Source organism: Salvelinus fontinalis, chromosome 2, assembly GCF_029448725.1.
Source record: "Salvelinus fontinalis isolate EN_2023a chromosome 2, ASM2944872v1, whole genome shotgun sequence".
In the NCBI taxonomy this organism is placed as follows: Eukaryota; Metazoa; Chordata; class Actinopteri; order Salmoniformes; family Salmonidae; genus Salvelinus; species Salvelinus fontinalis.
In genome coordinates this window covers 97,331,375-97,355,720 of record NC_074666.1, presented here as the reverse complement: position 1 = coordinate 97,355,720, position 24,346 = coordinate 97,331,375, and the positions used below count along the sequence as shown (strand labels likewise).

The 24,346-nt window shown below is 42.2% G+C and overlaps 1 protein-coding gene across 1 annotated transcript; it reads right to left on the bottom strand.

Moving 5' to 3' along the window:
- Nucleotides 1-1,153: 1,153 nt before the first annotated feature.
- LOC129867892 (NACHT, LRR and PYD domains-containing protein 12-like) lies at nt 1,154-22,042 on the bottom strand. Its single transcript, XM_055941364.1, has 13 exons — nt 21,986-22,042; nt 20,009-20,107; nt 16,657-16,773; nt 16,289-16,373; nt 15,931-16,159; nt 12,441-14,211; nt 11,988-12,156; nt 9,928-10,097; nt 5,108-5,281; nt 3,616-3,789; nt 2,498-2,671; nt 2,174-2,220; nt 1,154-1,706 (listed from the first exon to the last, which is right to left on the bottom strand). The coding sequence occupies exons 1-13, from the start codon at nt 22,006-22,008 to the stop codon at nt 1,174-1,176; spliced, it is 3,765 nt and encodes a 1,254-aa protein (XP_055797339.1). The 5' UTR covers nt 22,009-22,042; the 3' UTR covers nt 1,154-1,173.
- Nucleotides 22,043-24,346: the final 2,304 nt, after the last annotated feature.

The following is a 24,346-nucleotide window of genomic DNA, read 5'->3' as shown; positions in this document are numbered from 1 at the left end:
GTGTGTCCAGTGTGTGTGTGTGTGTGTGTGTGTTTGTCCAGTGTGTGTGTGTGTGTGTGTGTGTCCAGTGTGTGTGTGTCCAGTGTGTGTGTGCCAGTGTGTGTGTGTGTGTATGTTCGTGTCCAGTGTGATTGTGTGTATGTGTGTGTTCGTGTCCAGTGTGTGTGTATGTCAAGTGTGTGTGTGTGTTTGTTTGTCCAGTGTGTGTGTGTGTAAGTTTGTCCAGTGTGTGTGTGTGTACAGTGTGTGTTTGTCCACTGTGTGTGTGTGTGTGTACAGTGTGTGTGTTTGTCGTGTGTGTGTGTGTGTGTGTGTTTGTCCAGTGTGTGTGTGTGTGTGTCCAGTGTCCTGTGTGTCCAGCGTGTGTGTGTCCACTGTGTGTGTGTGTGTGTGTATGTGTGTTTGTTTGTTTGTCCAGTGTGTTTGTCGTGTGTGTGTGTGTCAGTGTGTCTAGTGTGTGTGTGTGTGTGTTTGTCCAGTGTGTGTGTGTGTGTGTGTCTGTCCAGTGTGTGTGTGTGTGTGTGTGTCTGTCCAGTGTGTGTGTGTGTGTGTGTGTGTGTGTGTCCAGTGTGTTTGTCCAGTGTGTGTGTGTTTGTGTGTTTGTCCAGTGTGTGTGTGTTTGTGTGTTTGTCCAGTGTGTGTGTGTGTTTGTGTGTCTGTCCAGTGTGTGTGTGTGTGTGTGTGTGTCCAGTGTGTTTGTCCAGTGTGTGTGTGTTTGTGTGTTTGTCCAGTGTGTGTGTGTTTGTGTATTTGTCCAGTGTGTGTGTGTTTGTGTATTTGTCCAGTGTGTGTGTCAAGTGTGTGTGTGTGTGTGTGTGTGTCCAGTGTGTGTGTGTGTGTGTCCCGGATGTGTATCTGTCCAGTGTGTGTGTCCAGTGTATGTGTGTGTGTCCAGTGTGTGTGTGTGTGTGTGTGTGTGTGTCTGTCCAGTGTGTGTGTGTGTTCAGTGTGTGTGTGTGTTCAGTGTGTGTCCAGTGTGTGTGTGTGTGTGTGTGTGTGTGTATGTCCAGTGTGTGTGTCCAGTGTGTGTGTGTGTGTCCAGTGTGTGTGTGTGTGTCCAGTGTGAGTGTGTTCAGTGTGTGTGCGTCCAGTGTGTGTGTCCAGTGTGTGTGTCCAGTGTGTGTGTGTGTGTGTGTGTGTCCAGCGTGTGTGTGTGTGTCTGTGTCCAGTGTGTCACTGACAGAGGGACACTGAGTCACCATCATCCCAAACACTAAACCCTGGATAGAGGGGCTCAGTGAATGTGGAGGTGAATGTGATCAGGTGGGTCAGTGTGTCAGAGGAGGCTCTATAGAAGGACAGAGTGCCGGCTGGCCAGTCCAGATACACTCCTACTCTGTGGGAGCTGGAGGAGGGGACATCTATGGTAGTGGGTTTCTTATTGTGCCTGGCAGAGTAACTGTTGTCAGAGCAGAACAGATTCCAGGACTTGTCATTCCATCCAAGACAACAGTCATTAACCTCTCCTCTCCTGTTGATTCCTTTATATGTCACTCCTATATCAACCCTTCTCCCCCTCTCCTCTGCCTCCCAGTAACAGCGCCCAGTCAGACCCTCTCTACACAACACCTGTTCACAGGCCTCAAATCTCTCTGGGTGATCAGGATACGGCTGCTCCTCTCTCCTACATGTCACCTTTCTGTTCTCCTCAGACAGAGAGAGGTGTCTGTTTACTGTGTTTAGGTCCAGTGTGAGATCACAGACATCTGATGGATGAAACCAGACACAATATTAGAAATCATCATCATTCACATTAGAATGTTAACTCACTTTTCACTAATTAATTTAATGTAGATGTTTCTAGGTATCAAAAGGAGAAGTTAAGGTAACTTGAGACTTGTTGAATGATCATATGTTATACTGTATGGTAATATAAAACACACTTATTCCCATTAATTACACAAACACACACACACACACACACACACACACACACACACACACACACACACACACACACACACACACACACACACACACACACACACACACACACACACACACATTGTCAAATCAACTCTTTGTAAACTTTGGTGTCCCTGATTTCTGCTTCTGTAGAACTACAGCTGATATTTAATATGACCAAGTCAGTAATGATGGTGGTCTTTGACTTTGACTTAACTTGAATTAAGACTTATTCTTAGTCATATTCTTCACAGCAGTCAACACTCACATTTTCTAAGCCCAGGTTTCATTCTGTTCTCTCCACCATGTTCCACACTGTAGCAGTAAGCAGAAGAACAGACAGTCATTGAGGGATACACCTGAACTCACACACACACACACACACACACACACACACACACACACACACACACAGGACACACACACACACACACACACGATACACACATACGAGACACACACACACACACTGGACACACACACACACAGTCAGATTATAACTTTGTCCAAGTGGTGGTCAGAATGTTTGTCTTAACTAGCCTGATAAGTCAAACATGTCTGATATGAACATTGACATAAACCCTCTACATACTTGAGTTTCTCCAGTCTGCAGTGTGGATCCTCCAGTCCAGCAGAGAGCAGTCTGACTCCTGAGTCTCCTGGGTGATTGTAGCTCAGGTCCAGCTCTCTCAGGTGTGAGGGGTTTGACTCCAGAGCTGAGACCAGAGAAGCACAGCCTTCCTCTGTGACTAGACAGCCTGACAGCCTGCAAAGAGTCAAATCATATTAAAATCACACTGATATTCTTTGGTGGTGAAAATAGTGGCAGTATATTTTTTCTACATTTTCAGATACATCAGTGTCCTGAAACCTGCCATATCTATTCATGAAATAATGTATCATTTTTAGAAATGACAAATTATCAAAGTGTTGCTTGTAGAGAGAAACATGTAAAAAATGTATAGTAAAATGAAAGCACTTTATGTATCTAGTTCTCCCATTTGAAGAAGTCATAAGTATTCTGACCAATTAACTTATAGTGTATTAAAGTAGTCAAAAGTATAGTATTTGGTCCCATATTCTTTGAACGCAGTGACTACATCAAGCTTGTGACTCAAACTTGTTTTGGTTGTGTTTTGGGTTATGTTTTGACCAATATTTGACCAAGTTTACATCAAGCCTGATGATGCCATGATTGAGAAAGATCATGAATGAATCATGAATAATAATGAGGGAGAGAATGACAGAGGCTACAACAAAACATGCTAACCTCTCACCATTACCAATAACAGAGGATACAACAAAACATGCTAACCTCTCACCATTACCAATAACAGAGACTACAACAAAACATGCTAACCTCTCACCATTACCAATAACAGAGGCTACAACAAAACATGCTAACCTCTCACCATTACCAATAACAGAGGCTACAACAAAACATGCTAACCTCTCACCATTACCAATAACAGAGGCTACAACAAAACATGCTAACCTCTCACCATTAACCTCAAATAAAAGGTGACATTCTGTACTGTCACCTAATATGAAACATTTAATCTCAAATCCAACATGTTGGAGCATAGCACCACATTTAAAACTGTAAGCTTCACTGTCCAAACACATATGGTGTGGACTATGTGTGTCTGGTAAACACATGTGGATCTGGTGAACAGTTATCACCTGTTGACCAACTACAGGAATACTGACCTCAGAGTCTCCAGTTTACAGTGGGGATTCCCCAGTCCAGCAGAGAGCAGCTCCACTCCTGAATCCTTCAGGTCATTGTTACTCAGGTCCAGCTCTCTCAGGTGTGAGGGGTTTGAACTGAGAACTGAGACCAGAGAAGCACAGCCTTCCTCTGTGACTCCACAGCCTGACAGCCTGACAAAGAGATCATCATGACATTACAAACACACTGTTCATTTAACACCAGTAGTGTAGAAGGACAATGGCAGATGCATTTGGTTTATTCTCTCAAACAACATATAGATTCATCTTCCGTCTCCTAGAATTGTACGGTCACAATGTTATACTAATGTGAACATCAATGCATTTATTCAATATGTTATTCAATATATTGATCAATGAACCCTTTTGTAAGTGTGATTGATATGTGATAATGAACATAGAATATCCAGTTCATTATCTGTAACAACCCCAGCTTCCTGTGGTGAAACGACTGCTGTGCAAGGTATTGGGCAACAGCTTTTGTCCTGTGTGTGTGTCCCTCCGCCCGTCTGTCCTGAGCCGCCCGACAGTCTGGAGCCGCCCGACAGTCAGGAGCCGCCCGTCAGTCAGGAGCCGCCCGCCAGTCCGGATCTGCCAGAGTCTCCCTCCAGTCCGGAACTGCCAGAGTCTCCCTCCAGTCCAGAGGCGCCACTCACTCTAGACTCAACCATCAGTCCAGTGGCGTCCTCTAGTCCGGGGTCGGTGGTGAGGTTTCCCGCACCAGAGACATTACGTAAGTGGGCCGAGTCAGAAGTGGAGCGGGGTCCACGTCCCTCAACAGAACCGCCACCGCGGAGATATGCCAACCCAGACCCTCCCATATAGGCTTAGGTGTGCGGCCAGGAGTCCGCACCTTTGGGGGGGGGGGGGGGGTACTGTCACGCCCTGACCTTAGTATTCTTTGTTTTCTTTATTATTTTGGTTAGGTCAGGGTGTGACATGGGTGACATGTTTTTCTTGTCTAGGTGTTTTGTAAGTCTATGGTTGCCTAGATTGGTTCTCAATTAGAGGCAGCTGTTTATCGTTGTCTCTGATTGGGAACCATATTTAGGCAGCCATATTCCTTGAGTATTTCGTGGGTGATTGTCTATGTCTATATTTAGTTGCTTGTGTCAGCACTATGATTATATAGCTTCACGTTGGTTTTGTTGTTTTTGTTTCGTTCATTCCGTGTTCTTTCTTTATTAAAAGAAGATGCATTCAAATCACGCTGCGCTTTAGTCTCATCGCTATAACGACCGTGACAGTGTGTGTGTGTGTGTCCAGTGTGTGTGTGTGTGTCCAGTGTGTGTGTGTGTCCAGTGTGTGTGTGTGTGTGTCTATTGTGTGTGTCCAGTCTGTGTTTGAGAGGAAACACACACACACACAGTAACATATAACTTTGTCCAAGTGGTGGTCAGAATGTTTGTCTTAACTAGCCTGATAAGTCAAACATGTCTGATATGAACATTGACATAAACCCTCTACATACTTGAGTTTCTCCAGTCTGCAGTCTGGATCCTCCAGTCCAGCAGAGAGCAGTATGACTCCTGAGTCTCCTGGGTGATTGTAGCTCAGGTCCAGCTCTCTCAGGTGTGAGGGGTTTGACCTCAGAGCTGAGACCAGAGAAGCACAGCCTTCCTCTGTGACTAGACAACCTGACAGCCTGCAAAGAGTCAAATCATATTAAAATCACACTGATATTCTTTGGTGGTGAAAATAGTGGCAGTATAACTTCTTAACATTTTCTGATACATCAGCGTCCTGAAACGGGACATATCTTTTCATAAATGGATGTTTCATTATTGGAAATGACAAATTATCAAAGTGTTGCTTGTAGATAGAAACATGTATAGTACAAATATTTGAGTAGACTGACCAGACCAGTTTAAAAGCAGTATCAGTCAAAAGACAGACAGTGAGGTATCAGATTTAGATTGTATTGAGTATACAATCCACACCATATCTATTTTGACAGTGAAGCTAACATTTTAAATGTTGCTCTATACTCCAACATTTTGGATTTCAGATCAAATGTTTCATATGAGGTGACAGTATATAATGTCACCTTTAATTTGAGGATATTTTAATACATATCTGTTTCACCATTTAGAAATAAAAGCACTTGATGTATCTAGTCCCCCCATACTTTGATAATTTGAAGAGGTCGTAAATATTCGGTTAATTTACTTATAGTGTATTAAAGTAGTCAAAAGTGTAGTATTTGGTTCCAAACTCATTGGTTGCATTTGCAGTTTGTTTTGGTTGTGTTTTGGGTTGTGTTTTGCCCAATAGCAACTGAGCTGTGGATGATGACTGGAGTAATTTTCTGTCCAAGGGAGTAGATAACACGTTTCTAAACAATACTAAATTAATCTTGATTATGCCTTGATTAATACAAATCATAAATAAATAATGAATAATAACACTAAGAGTTGGTTTGAACAGATCTGAATCAGGAAACTAAGAGTTGGTTTGAACAGATCTGAATCAGGAAACTAAGAGTTGGTTAGAACAGATCTGAATCAGGAAACTAAGAGTTGGTTTGAACAGATCTGAATCAGGACACTAAGAGTTGGTTTGATCAGATCTGAATCTGTTTAAAGATAGAACTGCCAAATGGGGTGGAGTTGCAATCTACTGTAGAGACAGCCTGCAGAGTTCTGTCCTACTATCCAGGTCTGTACCCAAACAATTAGAGCTTCTACTTTTAAAAATCCACCTTTCCAAGAAACAAGTCTCTCACCGTCGCCGCTTGCTATAGACCACAATCTGCCCCCAGCTGTGCCCTGGAAACCATATGTGAACTGATTGCCCCCCATCTATCTTCAGAGCTAGTGCTGCTAGGTGACCTAAAGTGGGACATGCTTAACACCCCGGCCATCCTACAATCTAAGCTTGATGCCCTCAATCTCTCACAAATTGTCAATGAACCCACCAGGTACAACCCCAAATCCGTAAACACGGGCACCCTCAACGATATCATCCTAACCAACTTGCCCTCCAAATACACCTCTGCTGTTTTCAACCAAGATCTCAGCGATCACTGCCTCATTGCCTGCATCCGTAACGGGTCTGCGGTCAAACGACCACCCCTCATCACTATCAAACGCTCCCTAAAACACTTCAGCGAGACGGCCTTCCTAATCGACCTGGCCCGGGTATCCTGGAAGGATATTGACCTCATCCCGTCAGTAGAGGACGCCTGGTCATTCTTTAAAAGTGCCTTCCTCACCATCTTAAATAAGCATGTCCCTTTCAAAACATTTCGAACCAGGAACAGATGGTTCTCTACCTTGGTTCTCTCCAGACCTGACTGCCCTTGACCAGCACAAAAACATCCTGTGCCATTCTGCATTAGCATCGAATAGCCCCCGTGATATGCAACTTTTCAGGGAAGTCAGGAACAAATATACACAGGCAGTTAGGAAAGCTAAGGCTAGCTTTTTCAAGCAGAAATTTGCATCCTGTAGCACAAACTCTAAAAAGTTCTGGGACACTGTAAAGTCCATGGAGAATAAGAGCACCTCCTCCCAGCTGCCCACTGCACTGAGGCTAGGAAACTCTGTCACCACGATAAATCCACTATAATTGAAAATTTCAATAATCATTTTTCTACGGCTGGCCATGCTTTCCACCTGGCTACCCCTACCCCGGTCAACAGCCATGCACTCCCCACAGCAACTCGCCCCAGCCTCCCCTATTTTTCCTTCACCCAAATCCAAATAGCTGATGTTCTTAAAGAACTGCAAGACCTCTACAAATCAGCCGGGCTAGACAATCTGGATCCTCTCTTTCTAAAATGATGTGCTGAAATTGTTGCAACCACAATTACTAGCCTGTTCAACCTCTCTTTCGTATCGTCTGAGATTCCCAAAGATTGGAAAGCTGCCGCAGTCATCCCCGTCTTCAAAGGGGAAGACACTCTAGACCCAAACTGCTACAGACCTATATCTATCCTGCCCTGCCTTTCTAAGGTCTTCAAAGGGGGAGACACTCGAGACCCAAACTGCTACAGACCTATTACTATCCTGCCCTGCCTTTCTAAGGTCTTCGAAAGCCAAGTTAACAAACAGATTACTGACCACTTCGAATCTCACCGTACCTTTTCCGCTATACAATCTGGTTTCAGAGCCGGTCATGGGTGCACCTCAGCCACGCTCAAGGTCCTAAACGATATCATAACCGCCATCGATAAGAGACATTACTGTGCAGCCGTATTCATTGACCTGGCCAAGGCTTTTGACTCTGTCAATCACCACATCCTCATCGGCAGACTCGACAGCCTTGGTTTCTCTAATGATTGCCTCGCCTGGTTCACCAACTACTTCTCTGATCGAGTTCAGTGTGTCAAATCGGAGGGTCTGTTGTCCGGGCCTCTGGCAGTCTCTATGGAGGTGCCACAGGGTTCAATTCTTGGACCGACTCTCTTCTCTGTATACATCAATGATGTCGCTCTTGCTGCTGGTGAGTCTCTGATCCACCTCTACGCAGACGACACTATTCTGTATACTTCTGGCCCTTCTTTGGACACTGTGTTAACAACCCTCCAGGCGAGCTTCAATGCCATAGAACTCTCCAACCGTGGCTTCCAATTGCTCTTAAATGCTAGTAAAACTAAATGCATGCTCTTCAACCGATCGCTGCCTGCACCTGCCCAACATCACTACTCTGGACGGCTCTGACTTAGAATATGTGGACAACTACAAATACCTAGGTTTTTGGTTAGACTGTGAACTCTCCTTCCAGACTCACATTAAGCATCTCCAATCCAAAATTAAATCTAGAATCGGCTTCCTATTTCGCAACAAAGCATCCTTCACTCATGCAGCCAAACATACCCTCGTAAAACTGACCATCCTACCAATCCTCGACTTCGGCGATGTCATCTATAAAATAGCCTCCAACACTCTACTCAACAAATTGGATGCAGTTTATCACAGTGCTATCCGTTTTGTCACCAAAGCCCCATATATTACCCACCACTGCGACCTGTACGCTCTCGTTGGCTGGCCATCGCTTCATACTCGTCGCCAAACCATCTGGCTCCAGGTCATCTACAAGCCTCTGCTAGGTAAAGCCCCGCCTTATCTCCGCTCACTGGTCACCATAGCAGCACACACTCGTAGCACGCGCTCCAGCAGGTATTTTTCACTGGTCACCCCCAAAGCCAATTCCTCATTTGGCCGCCTCTCCTTCCAGTTCTCTGCTGCCAATGACTGGAACAAACTGCAAAAATCTCTGAAGCTGGAGACTCTTATCTCCCTCACTAGCTTTAAGCACCAGCCGTCAGAGCAGCTCACAGATCACTGCACCTGTACATAGCCCATCTATATACCTCATCCCCATACTGTATTTATGTATTTATCTTGCTCCTTTGCACCCCAGTATCTCTACTTGCACATTCATCTTCTGTACATCTACCAGTCCAGTGTTTAAATGCTATAATGTAATTACTTCGCCACCATGGCCTATTTATTGCCTTAACTCCCTTATCTTACCTCATTTGCACTCACTGTATATTGAATTTTTGTTTTCTTTTGTTCTACTGTATTATTGACTATGTTTTGTTTATTCCATGTGTAACTCTGTGTTGTTGTATGTGTCGAATTGCTATGCTTTATCTTGGCCAGGTCGCAGTTGCAAATGAGAATTTGTTCTCAACTAGCTTACCTGGTTAAATAAAGGTGAAATAAAAATAATTAAAAATAATATGCGTGAGAAAGTTAGACGCTACAACAAAACATGCTAACCTCTCACCATTACCAATAACAGAGGATACAATAAAACATGCTAACCTCTCACCTTTACCAATAACAGAGGCTACAACAAAGCATGCTAACCTCTCACCATTACTAATAACAGAGGCTACAACAAAACATGCTAACCTCTCAACATTACCAATAACAGAGGCTACAACAAAACATGCTAACCTCTCACCATTACTAATAACAGAGGCTACAACAAAACATGCTAACCTCTCACCATTACCAATAACAGAGGCTACAACAAAACATGCTAACCTCTCACCATTACCAATAACAGAGACTACAACAAAACACGCTAACCTCTCACCATTACCAATAACAGAGACTACAACAAAACATGCTAACCTCTCACCATTAACCTCAAATAAAAGGTGACATTCTGTACTGTCACCTAATATGAAACATTCTACCTCAAATCCAAAATGCTGGAGCATAGCACCAAATGTAAAACTGTAAGCTTCACTGTCCAAACACATATGGTGTGGACTATGTGTGCGATCTGGTGAACAGTTATCACTTGTTGACCAACTACAGGAATACTGACCTCAGAGTCTCCAGTTTACAGTGGGGATTCCCCAGTCCAGCAGAGAGCAGCTTCACTCCTGAATCCTTCAGGTCATTGTTACTCAGGTCCAGTTCTCTCAGGTGTGAGGGGTTTGACCTCAGAGCTGAGACCAGAGAAACACAGCCTTCATCTGTGACTAGACAGCCTGACAGCCTGCAAAGAGTCAAATCATATTAAAATCACACTGATATTCTTTGGTGGTGAAAATAGTGGCAGAATATTTTTTCAACATATTCAGATACATCTATGACCTGAAACCTGCCATATCTATTCATAAATTGATGTTTCATTATTAGAAATTACAATTATCAAAGTATTGCTTGTAGAGAGAAAAATGTATAGTACAAATATTTGAGTAGACTGACCAGACCAGTTTAAAAAGCAGTATCAGTCAAAAGACAGACAGTGAGGTATCAGATTTAGATTGTATTGAGTATACAGTCCACACCATATCTATTTTGACAGTGAAGGTAACATTTTAAATGTGGCTCTATACTCCAGCATTTTGGATTTGAGATCAAATGTTTCATATGAGGTGACAGTATATAATGTCACCTTTTATTTGAGGGTATTTTAATACATATCTGTTTAACCATTTAGAAAAAATAAAACACTTAATGTATCTAGTCCCCCCATTTGAAGAAGTCATAAATATTCTGATCAATGTACTTATAGTGTATTAAAGTAGTCAACAGTGTAGTATTTGGTTCCAAACTCATTGGTTGCATTTGCAGTTTGTTTTGGTTGTGTTTTGGGTTGTGTTTTGCCCAATAGTAACTGAACTGTGGATGATGACTGGAGTAATTTTCTGTCTAAGGGAGTAGATAACACGTTTCTAAACAATACTAAATTAATCCTGATTATGCCTTGATTAATACAAATCATAAATAAATAATGAATAATAACACTAAGAGTTGGTTTGAACAGATCTGAATCAGGAAACTAAGAGTTGGTTTAAACAGATCTGAATCAGGAAACTAAGAGTTGGTTTGAACAGATCTGAATCAGGACACTAAGAGTTGGTTTGAACAGATCTGAATCAGGAAACTAAGAGTTGGTTTAAACAGATCTGAATCAGGAAACTAAGAGTTTATTTAGCTTTTTGGCCATCAAGGGAAATTCTATGTCTGGCGCAAACCCAACACCTCTCATCACCCCGAGAACACCATCCCCACAGTGAAGCATGGTGGTGGCAGCATCATGCTGTGGGGATGTTTTTAATCGGCAGGGACTGGGAAACTGGTTAGAATTGAAGGAATGATGGATGGCGCTAAATACAGGGAAATTATGGAGGGAAACCTGTTTCAGTCTTCCAGAGATTTTGAGACTGCTAAAGCAACACCCGAGTGGTTTAAGGGGAAAAATGTAAATGTCTTGGAATGGTCAAGTCAAAGCATAGACCTCAATCCAATTGAGAATCTGTGGAATGACTTACAGATTGCGGTACACCAGCGGAGCCCATCCAACTTGAAGGAGCTGGAGCAGTTTTGCCTTGAAAAATGGTCAAACATCCCAGTGGCTAAATGTGCCAAGCTTATAGAGATATACCCCAAAAGACTTGCAGCTGTAATTGCTGCAAAAGGTGGCTCTACAAAGTATTGACTTTGGGGGGGGGGGGTGAATAGTTATGCACACTCAAGTTATTTTCTTTTTTATTTATTGGTTGTTTAACAATATAGAATATTTTGCATCTTCAAAGTGGTAGGCATGTTGTGTAAATCAACTGATACAAACCCCCAAAACATCTATTTCAATTACAGGTTTTTAGGCAACAAAATAGGAAAAATGCCAAGGGGGTGAAAACTTTTGCAAGCCACTGAACAAACATAAATATGTATGTGAAAGGTGACATTCTGTACTGTCGTCTAATACGAAACATTATATCTCAAATCCAACATGATGGGGCATAACACCAAATGTAAAACTGTAAGCTTCACTGTCCAAACACATATGGTGTGGACTATGTGTGTCTGGTAAACACATGTGGATCTGGTGAACAGTTATCACTTGTTGACCAACTACAGGAATACTGACCTCAGAGTCTCCAGTTTACAGTGGGGATTCCCCAGTCCAGCAGAGAGCAGCTTCACTCCTGAATCCTTCAGGTCATTGTTAGTCAGATCCAGCTCTCTCAGGTGTGAGGGGTTTGACTCCAGAGCTGAGACCAGAGAAGCACAGCCTTCCTCTGTGACTCCACAGCCTGTCAGCCTGACAAAGAGATCATCATGACTTCAAAAACACTGTTAATTTAACACCAGTAGTGTAGAAGGACAATGGCAGACGCATTTAGTTAATTCTCCCAAACAACATAAAGATTAATCTTCTGTCTTCTAGAACTACATGGTCATTTTGTTATACTAATGTAAACATCAATGCATTGATTCAGTATGTTATTCAATATAATATTATATACATATTATAATACATAATTTTCTCTAAACTGAATATTGCTTCCTGATGATTAGTTCTTATATGTCATTTTATTTACTCACAGAACAGCTCTGGAGGCGTTGACCACTGGCAGCAGCCTCAGAAGACCTTCCTCTGATCTGGAGTATTTCTTCAGGTCAAACACATCCAGCTCCTTTTCTGAAGTCAGCAACACAAAGACCAGAGCTGACCACTGTGCAGGTGACAGGTTGGGTTTTGAGAGACTTCCTGAGCTCAGGTAGCTTTGGATCTCCTCCACTAGAGAATGGTCATTCAGTTCATTCAGACAGTGGAACAGATTGATGCTCCTCTCTGGAGAGAGATTCTCCCCGATCTTGTCCTTGATGTACTTGACTGTTCTATCATGGGTCTTTGAGCTGCTTCTTTTCTTTGTCATTAGACCTCGTAAGTGCTTCTGATTGGACTCCAGTGAGAGGCCCAGAAGGAAGCGGAGGAAAAGGTCCAGGTTTCCCGTCTCACTTTGTAAGGCTTTATCCACAGCACTCTTGTAGAAAGTAATTTCAGACTTGTTGTTTGTTTGCAGTTTGTCCATTAGATTCTCATTGTTGTTGATGAATGAGAGGAACACATATACAGCAGCCAGAAACTCCTGAATGCTCAGATGAACAAAGCAGTACACCTTGTCCTGGTACAGCACACATTCCTCTTTAAAGATCTGTGTGCACAATCCTGAGTACACTGAGGCTTCACTGACATCAATGCCAGCCTCTTCCAGGTCTCCTTCATAGAAAATCAGATTGCCATTCACAAGCTGTTGAAAAGCCAGTTTTCCCAGTGACAGAATGCTCTCTTTATTCCAGTGTGGACCTGTCTCTTCATTCCCAAGATACTTTTCATTCTTCTGTTTGGTATGAAACACCACAAGGTGTGTGTACATCTCAGTCAGAGTCTTGGGCATCTCTTCTCTCTTATGTTTCAGCATGTGTTCAAGGACAGTTGCAGAAATCCAACAGAAGACTGGAATGTGGCACATGATGTGGAGGCTCCTTGATGTCTTTATGTGTGAGATGATTCTGCTGGCCAGGTCCTCATCACTGAATCTCTTCCTGAAGTACTCCTCCTTCTGTGGGTCATTAAAGCCTCGTACCTCTGTCACCTGGTCAACACACATTGAAGGGATCTTATTGGCTGCTGCAGGTCGGGTAGTTATCCAGATGAGAGCAGAGGGAAGCAGATTTCCCTTGATGAGATTTGTCAGCAGAACATCCACTGAGGTTGATTTTGTGACGTCCCAACAGATCTTGTTCTTCTGGAAGTCTAGGGGCAGTCGGCACTCATCCAGACCATCAAAGATGAACAGAACTTTGTACTTGTTGTAGATGGAGATTCCTGATTGTTTGGTTTCCATTGAGAAGTGATTGAGAAGTTCAATGAAAGTGTGTTTGTTTTCTTTTATCAAATTCAGCTCCCGAAAAGGGAATGAAAATACAAATTGGACATCCTGATTTGCTTTTCCTTCAGCCCAGTCCAGAATGAACTTCTGCACAGAGACTGTTTTTCCAATGCCAGCGACTCCCTTTGTCAGCACAGTTCTGATAAGTTTGTCTTGTCCAGTTAATGGTTTGAAGATGTCGTTACATTTGACTGCAGTCTCTGGTCTTGCTTGTTTCCTGGTTGTTGTCTCAATCTGTCTCAGCTCATGTTCATTATTGACCTCTCCTGTTCCACCCTCTGTGATGTAGAGCTCTGTGTAGATCTTATTGAGAAGTGTTGGGTTTCCTTGTTTAGCGATCCCCTCAAATACACATTGAAACTTCTTCTTTAGATTAGATTTGAGTTCACGTTGGCAAATCACAGCAAGCTCATCTGAATCTAGAAATACCACAGAGGATATTATTATTACGTCTGTTTTAATGACTACAGTATTGTAAGACGGTTATAACGTTTTACATTATAATTATTTATTCTCTTAACTGACTGTATAAATGTGTAAATGTTTTCATAATGCATTACAGACTGGTGTGACTGATTCTATTATTATTGGTATTATTGATGGTATTATTAATGTTGTCTCTCTCTCTAAATTAATCACCATGACACATCCCTGCTGCTACTTGATGAGGTCACTAGGTGTTGTGTTAAGGCTAGAGGTCGACCGATTAATCGGAATGGGCGATTAATTAGGGCCGATTTCAAGTTTTCATAACAATCGGATATCGGTATTTTTATACCGATTTTGCAGATGTTTTTCTATTATTTTTTTTACACCTTCATTTAACAAGTCAGTTAAGAACACATTCTTATTTTCAATGACGGCCTAGGAACGGTGGGTTAACTGCCTCGTTCAGGGGCAGAATGACAGATTTTCACCTTGTCAGCTCGGGGGATACAATATTGCAACCTTCAGGTTAACTAGTCCAACGCAATAATGACCTGCCTCTCTCTCATTGCACTCCACAAGGAGACTGCCTGTTACGCAAGGAATGCAGTAAGCCAAGGTAAGTTGCTAGCTAGCATTAAACTTATCTTATAAAAAACAATCAATCAATCATAACCACTAGTTAACTACACATGGTTGATGATATTACTAGATATTATCTAGCGTGTCCTGCGTTGCATATAATCTGACTGAGCATACAAGCATACAAGTATCTATGTATCTGACTTAGCGGTGGTAGGCAGAAGCAGGCGCGTAAACATTCATTCAAACAGCACTTTCGTGCGTTTTGCCAGCAGCTCTTCGTTGTGCGTCAAGCATTGCGCTGTTTATGACTTCAAGCCTATCAACTCCCGAGATGAGGCTGGTGTAACCGAAGTGAAATGGCTAGCTAGTTAGCGCGCGCTAATAGCGTTTCAAACGTCACTCGCTCTGAGACTTGGAGTAGTTGTTTCCCTTGCTCTGCATGGGTAACGCTGCTTCGAGGGTGGCTGTTGTCGTTGTGTTGCTGGTTCGAGCCCAGGGAGGAGCGAGGAGAGGGACGGAAGCTATACTGCTACACTGGCAATACTAAAGTGCCTATAAGAACATCCAACAGTCAAAGGTTAATGAAATACAAATGGTATAGAGGGAAATAGTCCTATAATTCCTATAATAACTACAGCCTAAAACTTCTTACCTGGGAATATTGAAGACTTATGTTAAAAGGAACCACCAGCTTTCATATGTTCTCATGTTCTGAGCCAGGAACTGAAACGTTAGCTTTCTTACATGGCACATATTGCACTTTTACTTTCTTCTCCAACACTTTGTTTTTGCATTATTTAACACAAATTGAACATGTTTCATTATTTATTTGAGGCTAAATTGATTTTATTGATGTATTATATTAAGTTAAAATAAGTGTTCATTCAGTATTGTTGTAATTGTCATTATTACAAATACATTTTTAAAAAATTGGCCGATTAATCGGTATCGGCTTTTTTGGTCGTCCAATAATCGGTATCGGTATCTGTGTTGAAAAATCATAATCGGTCGACCTCTAGTTAAGGCTGCTACAATATCATTGAGTTACACAGCTACTTTAGCTGTACTTTAGCTACAGCTTTTAAATGTTATAAAACAGCATTCAACATGAGGCAGACAGATCTTACATTTCTCCAGTGTGTCAGCAAGCTCCTTCTGGTTCATTTTCCTCAGGACGTGCAGTGTGATCTTCAGAGCCCCCTCTCTGGCACTGCTCTCCTGCTTCTCATCTTCAGCATCCACCACTTCCTTATCCTGCTTCTGACTCTCAAAGCCTTCTGGGAGTTCTGGACTAAGAATCCTCTTGAACATCTTCAGCTCGTTCTTCACAAATGTCAAAATATTCTCTTCAAGCAACTGAAATAAATAAACTAAATAAGTTAAGCAAGAGACTAAATGCTTTCTCATTAACACATTAATGAATGATTGACAGATCAACTTTACTGGAGGTAAACAAAAACAAATGTACATAACAGGACCACATACACTGAATATGGAGGCCAGGTCTGTTTGATGACTCTGGGAAGACTGACCACTGAGAATCTCTGACTCTGATCTCTCCTGTTGGTTTCTGTGGACAAAACATGAGATTACATCTCCTCATCCAGGGAGTACACACACACACACACACACACACACACACACACACACACACACACACACACACACACACACACACACACACACACACACACACACACACACACACACACACACACACGACTATGAAAATGGACAAAAGTCTTAGCCTATGGATTATGAAAACAACAAAATAAATGGGGAAATGGGAGAGGAGAAATGACTAGAGACAGTGTTGTTTAACTCACTGACCATGACCCATGAGTTCTTCTTACCTTTGTTCAGTAGAAAAGTCTCCCTCTCTAAAGTGTAGAGGATGTCTCATAGACCAGTCACTCTTCATGGACACACAGCTGGGAACAGGGGAGGCTGGTCTCTTCCTCTTGATTGGACTTCAACACAACAGAGACAAACATTACATCTCTCATCTACTCTGAGCTCAGATGGGGAAACATAAGAACAGTTTCATTCCTAAAAGCTATATATCCATTTTCAGAAATGTTCGTAAATTAGCTTTTATTGTTTAAAGAAGTTATGTTCATGTTTTTTGCTAAATGAGGAGATGGCACGTGGGTACCTGCTTCTATAAACCAATGAGGAGATGGCACGTGGGTACCTGCTTCTATAAACCAATGAGGAGATGGCACGTGGGTACCTGCTTCTATAAACCAATGAGGAGATGGCACGTGGGTACCTGCTTCTTTAAACCAATGAGGAGATGGCACGTGGGTACCTGCTCTATAAACCAGCGTCACAAATAGAACTGACTTCCAGACGCTCGTTGGCGTGCGCGAGCAGTGTGTCATTTTTAATAACGAAATTAATTTAGCGACGCGAGCGTTGTAGTCAGCCCCGCTAAAAGGCTGGTGTCGTTACTCTGCCTTCTCCAGGGGAATGTTGAGGTAAATTTACTAACCGGGAGGGTTGAATTATGTAATTTATTGGTGGGCTGGAAGACGCACTCTTGTCTTTTCTATTCCGAGGTTGTTTACTCGCAATATCAGATATTAAGATGTTTTTTTATAATGAATGTTTACTGAGGTTGAGGCTCTGACTAGTGATTATTTACCCGGTGTTCAATACCTGCTATTGAGGCGCCCTGAAAATAATATTCAAAAGATTGGTCCTTGGACACAGAGGGGTTAAACACTAAAGTTACCGTCCATCTAGTGAAGAGAGGAGAACCGGACAGAGGTAGCCAGCATCCGTCAACGAGAGAATGATGTATTGTTAGCTAAGTTAACTAGGATGCTGCTGGTATAATAGCTAGCTAGCTTACCGAGCTGTACCGACTAGCTTGGCTAGCTAGCTGGTCGTTCTGTACCTTGTCTCGATGAAAATGACGAATCAGGTGAACCACAAAATGAAACAAGGACAGAGAGTGAAAATGGTTTGGCTACACTCATACTGTCCCTGACCGTAAAGAAAAAAGGGAAATTGAACACTGAACTTCGGTGTCTCAACACTGTAGTGAACTCCGTCGTTATTCCCCAAGATCACCTCAGACAACTCTGCGCGTAACCGGACAATATGCTTGGCGCCACACCGAACGTGGACGCGGACAGTTCTGTACGGGGACGCGGACAGTTCTGTACGGGGACGCGGGCAGTTCCAGAACGCGGACATAAGCAGTGCAACACAATCAACTAAACCCAGTCTTTACAGTGGGTTACATTAGTAATATTCATTTTTTTATTATTATGTAAAACAAACATTCTATGTTTTTTTATAACAATATGTTGAGATCTGGGTCCATATCGCCAAAGTGTCTCAGAGTAGAAAATTGTTCGTATAAGTGCTGAGAATAAAGACATTTTACACTTATGGGTATAAATTAAAGCTATGCATGAAGTCTCTAGTCCCACCTAGTCAGCAGATATTTAGGACACCTCGTGAGCTGTCCTAAGTAGTTAAGAGTTAACAGCAGGTGTCTTGATAATACTATAGAATAATGCAGTGAGTCAGTGGTTCCTGCGCCACATGTAATTGCATTGCAGTAGTTAAAAATAATGTTTTTATATTTCTATGTGATCAACCCATAAATAATATAGACCTACATGCAACAGTATGTCTTGTGCTTTTGGCAATGATTTATGTATAATAATTATGTATAACAAGTGATACCATGTATAACTGCATAGCATTTTGTCTTCATTTTGGCAGATTAACTCATGCTTATTTCTGAAGATTAACTCAGGTTGGAGTTGGAGCTGTGACCGAAAGGTGGCTGGTTCGAATCCCGGGCCGGGCGCTGGAAAAAACAGGTGGAATTGATCTGACCACTGGAGGGCTGCTGGGTTCACATCCTCAAAACATGAACCTTTTGTTGATCAGAACTCTAGAGGTTCATCTTCACTGCACCCAAAAATATATATCACTTTTATTAATTTCATATTTTAAGGAAGTGATAGAAGCCTTTTTGGCTCTATAAGGAACCTTATTTTCTAAACACGTTTTTCTTTTGATGATTTAATTATCTACATCATGTTATTTCAAGTTCTCCCTTTGGAGCGCAACATCACATTGTTAAAAAATACTCCTAAATTGGGCATGGCTATAAATTGGGCATTTGAAGGCATCTAGGGTGTAATATGTGTTAGATGTAAATGAACATTGTTGCAACGTTGTAGGCAACATTATTGGGAAGGGACTTGATGCCTACTATACCAAAGATATTTAGAGTTGTTAAACGGGTGTGAAGAGTGTGTTGATATAACGGTAATATTGTCCAAATTCTGCTTGTAACAACGATCAGAATTGATAAAAAAAATATGCATTCCATTATATTAGTCAATAATTAAGAGTAGGCAAAGTGGTCGTGTCGTGAAAATTCTATCAAATGTCTTACATTGCAACGAGTACAGTCAGGGTGAAGTGGAACCCCTGCAGTACCTCCACAGACCCCGGATTGAGAACCCCTGCAGTACCTCCACAGACCCCGGATTGAGAACCCCTGCAGTACCTCCACAGACCCCGGACTGAGAACCCCTGCAGTACCTCCACAGACCCCAGATTGAGAACCCCTGCAGTACCTCCACAGACCCCGGATTGAGAACCCCTGCAGTACCTCCGCAGACCCCGGATTGAGAACCCCTGCAGTACCTCCACAGACCCCGGATTGAGAACCCCTGCAGTACCTCCACAGACCCCGGATTGAGAACCCCTGCAGTACCTCTACAGACCCCGGATTGAGAACCCCTGCAGTACCTCCACAGACCCCGGATTGAGAACCCCTGCAGTACCTCCACAGACCCCGGGTTGAGAACCCCTGCAGTACCTCCACAGACCCCGGATTGAGAACCCCTGCAGTACCTCCACAGACCCCGGATTGAGAACCCCTGCAGTACCTCCACAGACCCCGGATTGAGAACCCCTGCAGTACCTCCACAGACCCCGGATTGAGAACCCCTGCAGTACCTCCACAGACCCCGGATTGAGAACCCCTGCAGTACCTCCACAGACCCCGGATTGAGAACCCCTGCAGTACCTCCACAGACCCCGGATTGAGAAACCCTGATTTAGCAGATGCTCTTATCCAGAGAGATTTACAGTAAGTGCATTCATCTTAAGATAGCTATTTATTTTGGAAATTAACATAATAAATTCTTCATAAAATTGTCATCTTACCTCTTAGCTTTGGTGTCATGTCCCCCAGAGAGATGCATTTTAGAGGCAGGGCCCCCCTCCTCTCTCTCCACAGAGAGACTCATTTTAGAGCACTGACCCCTAAACAGAGATCCAGCATGTTGGTTGTGGTTAACACATTGACAACTAATTCTTGAATGGTTCTCATTTATTCATGATCTCTTTGAGAAATAAAACATTTACTAACAGACATAGAAACAGTCAGGTGATGTAATGCATCACATGAACATGTAGTTGTGACATTTCATCTCCATGGTAACTGTCAATAATAATAATAAGTCACTGTTTGTTAAGGTAGTTATAGACAGTACAACAACACAATGTCTCACAATTATTTGTATTCACTAACAGGATATTTATTGTCTTTCAATCTGTTATTTTCTAAACGTATGAATCTAAACGGATGAATCTGGGTTTGGCGGATGCCAGGAAAACAATACCTGCACGAATAAATAGTGCTTACAAAAATTTGGTGGAGGAGGAATAATGGTCTGGGGCTGTTCTTCATGGTTTGGGCCCCCTAGTTCTAGTGAAGATAAATCTTAACGCTACATCATAAAATGACATTATAGACGATTCTGTGGAACGCCGACTGTGAGCCAGGCCTAATCACCCAACATCAGTGCCCGACCTCCCTAATGGTCTTGTGGCTGAATGGAAGCAAGTCCCCGCAGCAATGTTCCAACATCTAGTGGAAAGCCTTCCCAGAGTACTTTTCATATTTTAACAACTTTTACTTCACTGCATTCATAAAGAAAATGATGTACATTTTACTCCATACATTTTCCCTGACACCCAAAAGTACTCGTTACATTTTGAATGCTTAGCATGACAGAAAATGGTTTAATTCACACACTTATCAAGAGAACATCCTTGGTCATCCCTACTGCATCTTATCTGGCAGACTCACTAAACACAAATGCTTGGTTTTTAAATGATGTCTGAGTGTTGGAGTGTGACCCTGGCTGTCCGTAAATTAAAAAAACTAGAAAATTGTGCCATCTGGTTTACTTTTACTTTTGATGCTTAAGTATATTTTAGCAATTACATTTACCTTTGATACTTAATTATATTTCAAATCCAATACTTTTAGACTTTTACTGAAGTAGTATTTTACTGTGTGACTTTCACTTTTACTTGAGTCATGTTCTATGAAGGAATCTTTCCTTTTACTCCAGTTTGAGAACTGAGTTCTGTTTCCACCACTGTTCTAACGTTCCATATGAGACACAGTTTCAACAAACATTCTGGAACTGCGTCAGCTACAAAGTCACTTTACATTTCATATCAGGAAATAAAGTAACGGTCACTGGGTGAATTAGTTGTGCATTGCCCGGCTCCCCGGGTGAGCAGAGTTTAATCATTTAATACCATTCCATTGGTCCTTAAAATAAATGTCCACTCCCCTGTAGCACCGGGCCATGCAAAACGAACTTCCCACTGTCGCAGCGCACAGAGACACAGAGTTCTAAACCCAGACGCGTTTCTTCAAGACATCTCTTACGTTATTTTTGATAAACATATAATTTACTCGAAACCAAGTTCAGCTGTGTTTTTTTCCTCCAAAATGTGAGTTACTGTAGGACTTTAATACTTGTAAACAGTCCTACAAACCCAAACGGTTTTAATTTCAGAATGTTAATTTGTATGCCTCAAATATTAAACTGTCTTAAAATATTTGATGATTAGTTGAATCAGGTGTGTAAGTGCTGGTAAGAACAAAAGGATTGAGAAACCCTGAGATAAACATAAAACCATATAATTGAAAAGCTCCTCCACCATCTTTACCAGACGTTTTACTGATTACATGTCGGCCTACTGATTAGTTTCCACTTTGAAAACTGCTGTCTGTCAGCAACTCAGCTCAAGTAGCAGTTCTACTAACTAGTAATATCTCATTCCAGGTATTCATTATCTTACTCTGTCCTTTAGAATAACTTATTGTTCAAAGATACTTACCTCTTTTTTTTTCTTCTCCCCATATTGCGTTTTCTGCTCTGTCCTCAAAATGGATCCTTTCCAAAAGAACAACTTTACTTTCTGTTTCAGCTCAGCCGTCTCCCCATCATGATAATAAAGTGTTTTATTGGTATCTTCCACTAGATGGCAGTAAACACCTGCTGTAACTACACTTTACAACTATGTGTTTGGTTTCATACAAGAAGTGTCCCAGAGTTGGAGTGCTGATCTTGGATCAGGTCCTCCTCTCCATGTAATTTGATTCATTATGATCTAGGATCAGGTCCTCCTCTCCATGTAGTCTGATTCATTATGATCTAGGATCAGGTCACCCCTCTCCATGTAATCTGATTCATTATGATCTAGGATCAGGTCCTCCTCTCCATGTAATCTGATTCATTATGATCTAGGATCAGGTCCCCCCTCTCCATGTAATCTGATTCATTATGATCTAGGATCAGGTCCCCCAGTCCATGTAATCTGATTCATTATGATCTAGGATCAGGTCCCCCTGTCCATGTAATCTGATTCATTATGCTCTAGGATCAGGTCCTCCTCTCCATGGAATCTAATTCATTATGATCTAGGATCAGGTCCTCCTCTCCATGTAATCTGATTCATTATGATCTAAAAGGCTAAACTGATCCTAGATCAGCTCTCCTACTCTTTATGAATACTGTCAGAGGTGACTCTTCAAGATGAGGATCATGATTTGTAAAACAAGCTTTATTCATTAAGAATCAATTAATAACTTTCGGCAATGTCTTCAGTAACCGAGTATTCCAGGCACTCTCTTTTTATGAACCAGTTGCTATTAAATAAAGAACATACTGCTTTATAGATCCCAACCTGACAAACAATTGTTTGGGCCTTACTTTGAGCACTTGCACTGGGCCTCCATTGAGTCTCCATGTGTCAAGCAGTACAGAGAAACACCCTCTAGATGACAGCAGAGGCTCTTGGATCTACCCTGTCTAACCACCAGTTTAGTGATCTCGTTCCATCAATATGTCCATACTACTTCACAACCGATTTGAGGTCTTGACCAGCAATGTCCCATTGGGCTCAACCAAGCCGAGAGTGAGGTTCTAGAAAGAGGACTGACTTTCATACCAACTCCTAAACAGGTGGACTGCTGGGAGCTCCGGAGGGGATCTACACGTCTATCATAGAAGATTGAAGTTATCAGATCATTTTGAATATGAAACAGATTTTCCTCATATACTATTTCCAAACCCCTGACATTGGGAACCTCAGTTGGAGTCAGTGTCAGAAACTATACAGACTCTTATACGTAGGGATGTGGCTTCCTTTTCACAATTCAGAACCAGACCTGTTTATCAGTTGAACCTTATAAATGTTTAAACAAATCAATCTCTAGAAATATAGTGATGAAACCAGCAGATAAGGGGCTCAGATTGTTGTAATGGATAAAGTGAATATCTTCTGGAAGCCAATAGACAATAGGATCATGTTAAACACTATGTTCCATTGTCCCACTCAACACAACCAGAAAACACAAAGATGAATCCAGGAGATAAACTGTATGAGGATAAGTACATTACAGATAAACAGATGGTCTGTCTTTTAGGACCAGATTCTCCAAGGCCCAGGCAGTTTTACTTACTGCCTAAAATACATATCTCCTGAGACGTGGGCGGTTCCCTGCAGCTGACCAATAGGAAGTGATTGTGTCTCAGAGACGTGGGCGATTCCCTGCGGCTGACCAATAGGAAGTGATTGTGTCTCAGAGACGTGGGCGGTTCCCTGCGGCTGACCAATAGGAAGTGATTGTGTCTCAGAGACGTGGGCGGTTCCCTGCAGCTGACCAATAGGAAGTGATTGTGTCTCAGAGACGTGGGCGGTTCCCTGCAGCTGACCAATAGGAAGTGATTGTGTCTCAGAGACGTGGGTGGTTCCCTGCAGCTGACCAATAGGAAGTGATTGTGTCTCAGAGACGTGGGCAGTTCCCTGCACCTGACCAATAGGAAGTGATTGTGTCTCAGAGACGTGGGCGGTTCCCTGCTGCTGACCAATAGTAAGTGATTGTGTCTCAGAATCTTACTGTATTCCTGAATATATTGACTTTTATATCAACCCTCTATCCCAGAAACACCCAGCTATGTTCAGGATACTGATGAATGAAGGGTTTATTACTATTGTAGTACTGACTTTTATATCAACCCTCTATCCCAGAAACACCCAGCTATGTTCAGGATACTGATGAATGAAGGGTTTATTACTATTGTAGTACTGACTTTTATATCAACCCTCTATCCCAGAAACACCCAGCTATGTTCAGGATACTGATGAATGAAGGGTTTATTACTATTGTAGTACTCTTTTAGTAACTTAGCGACT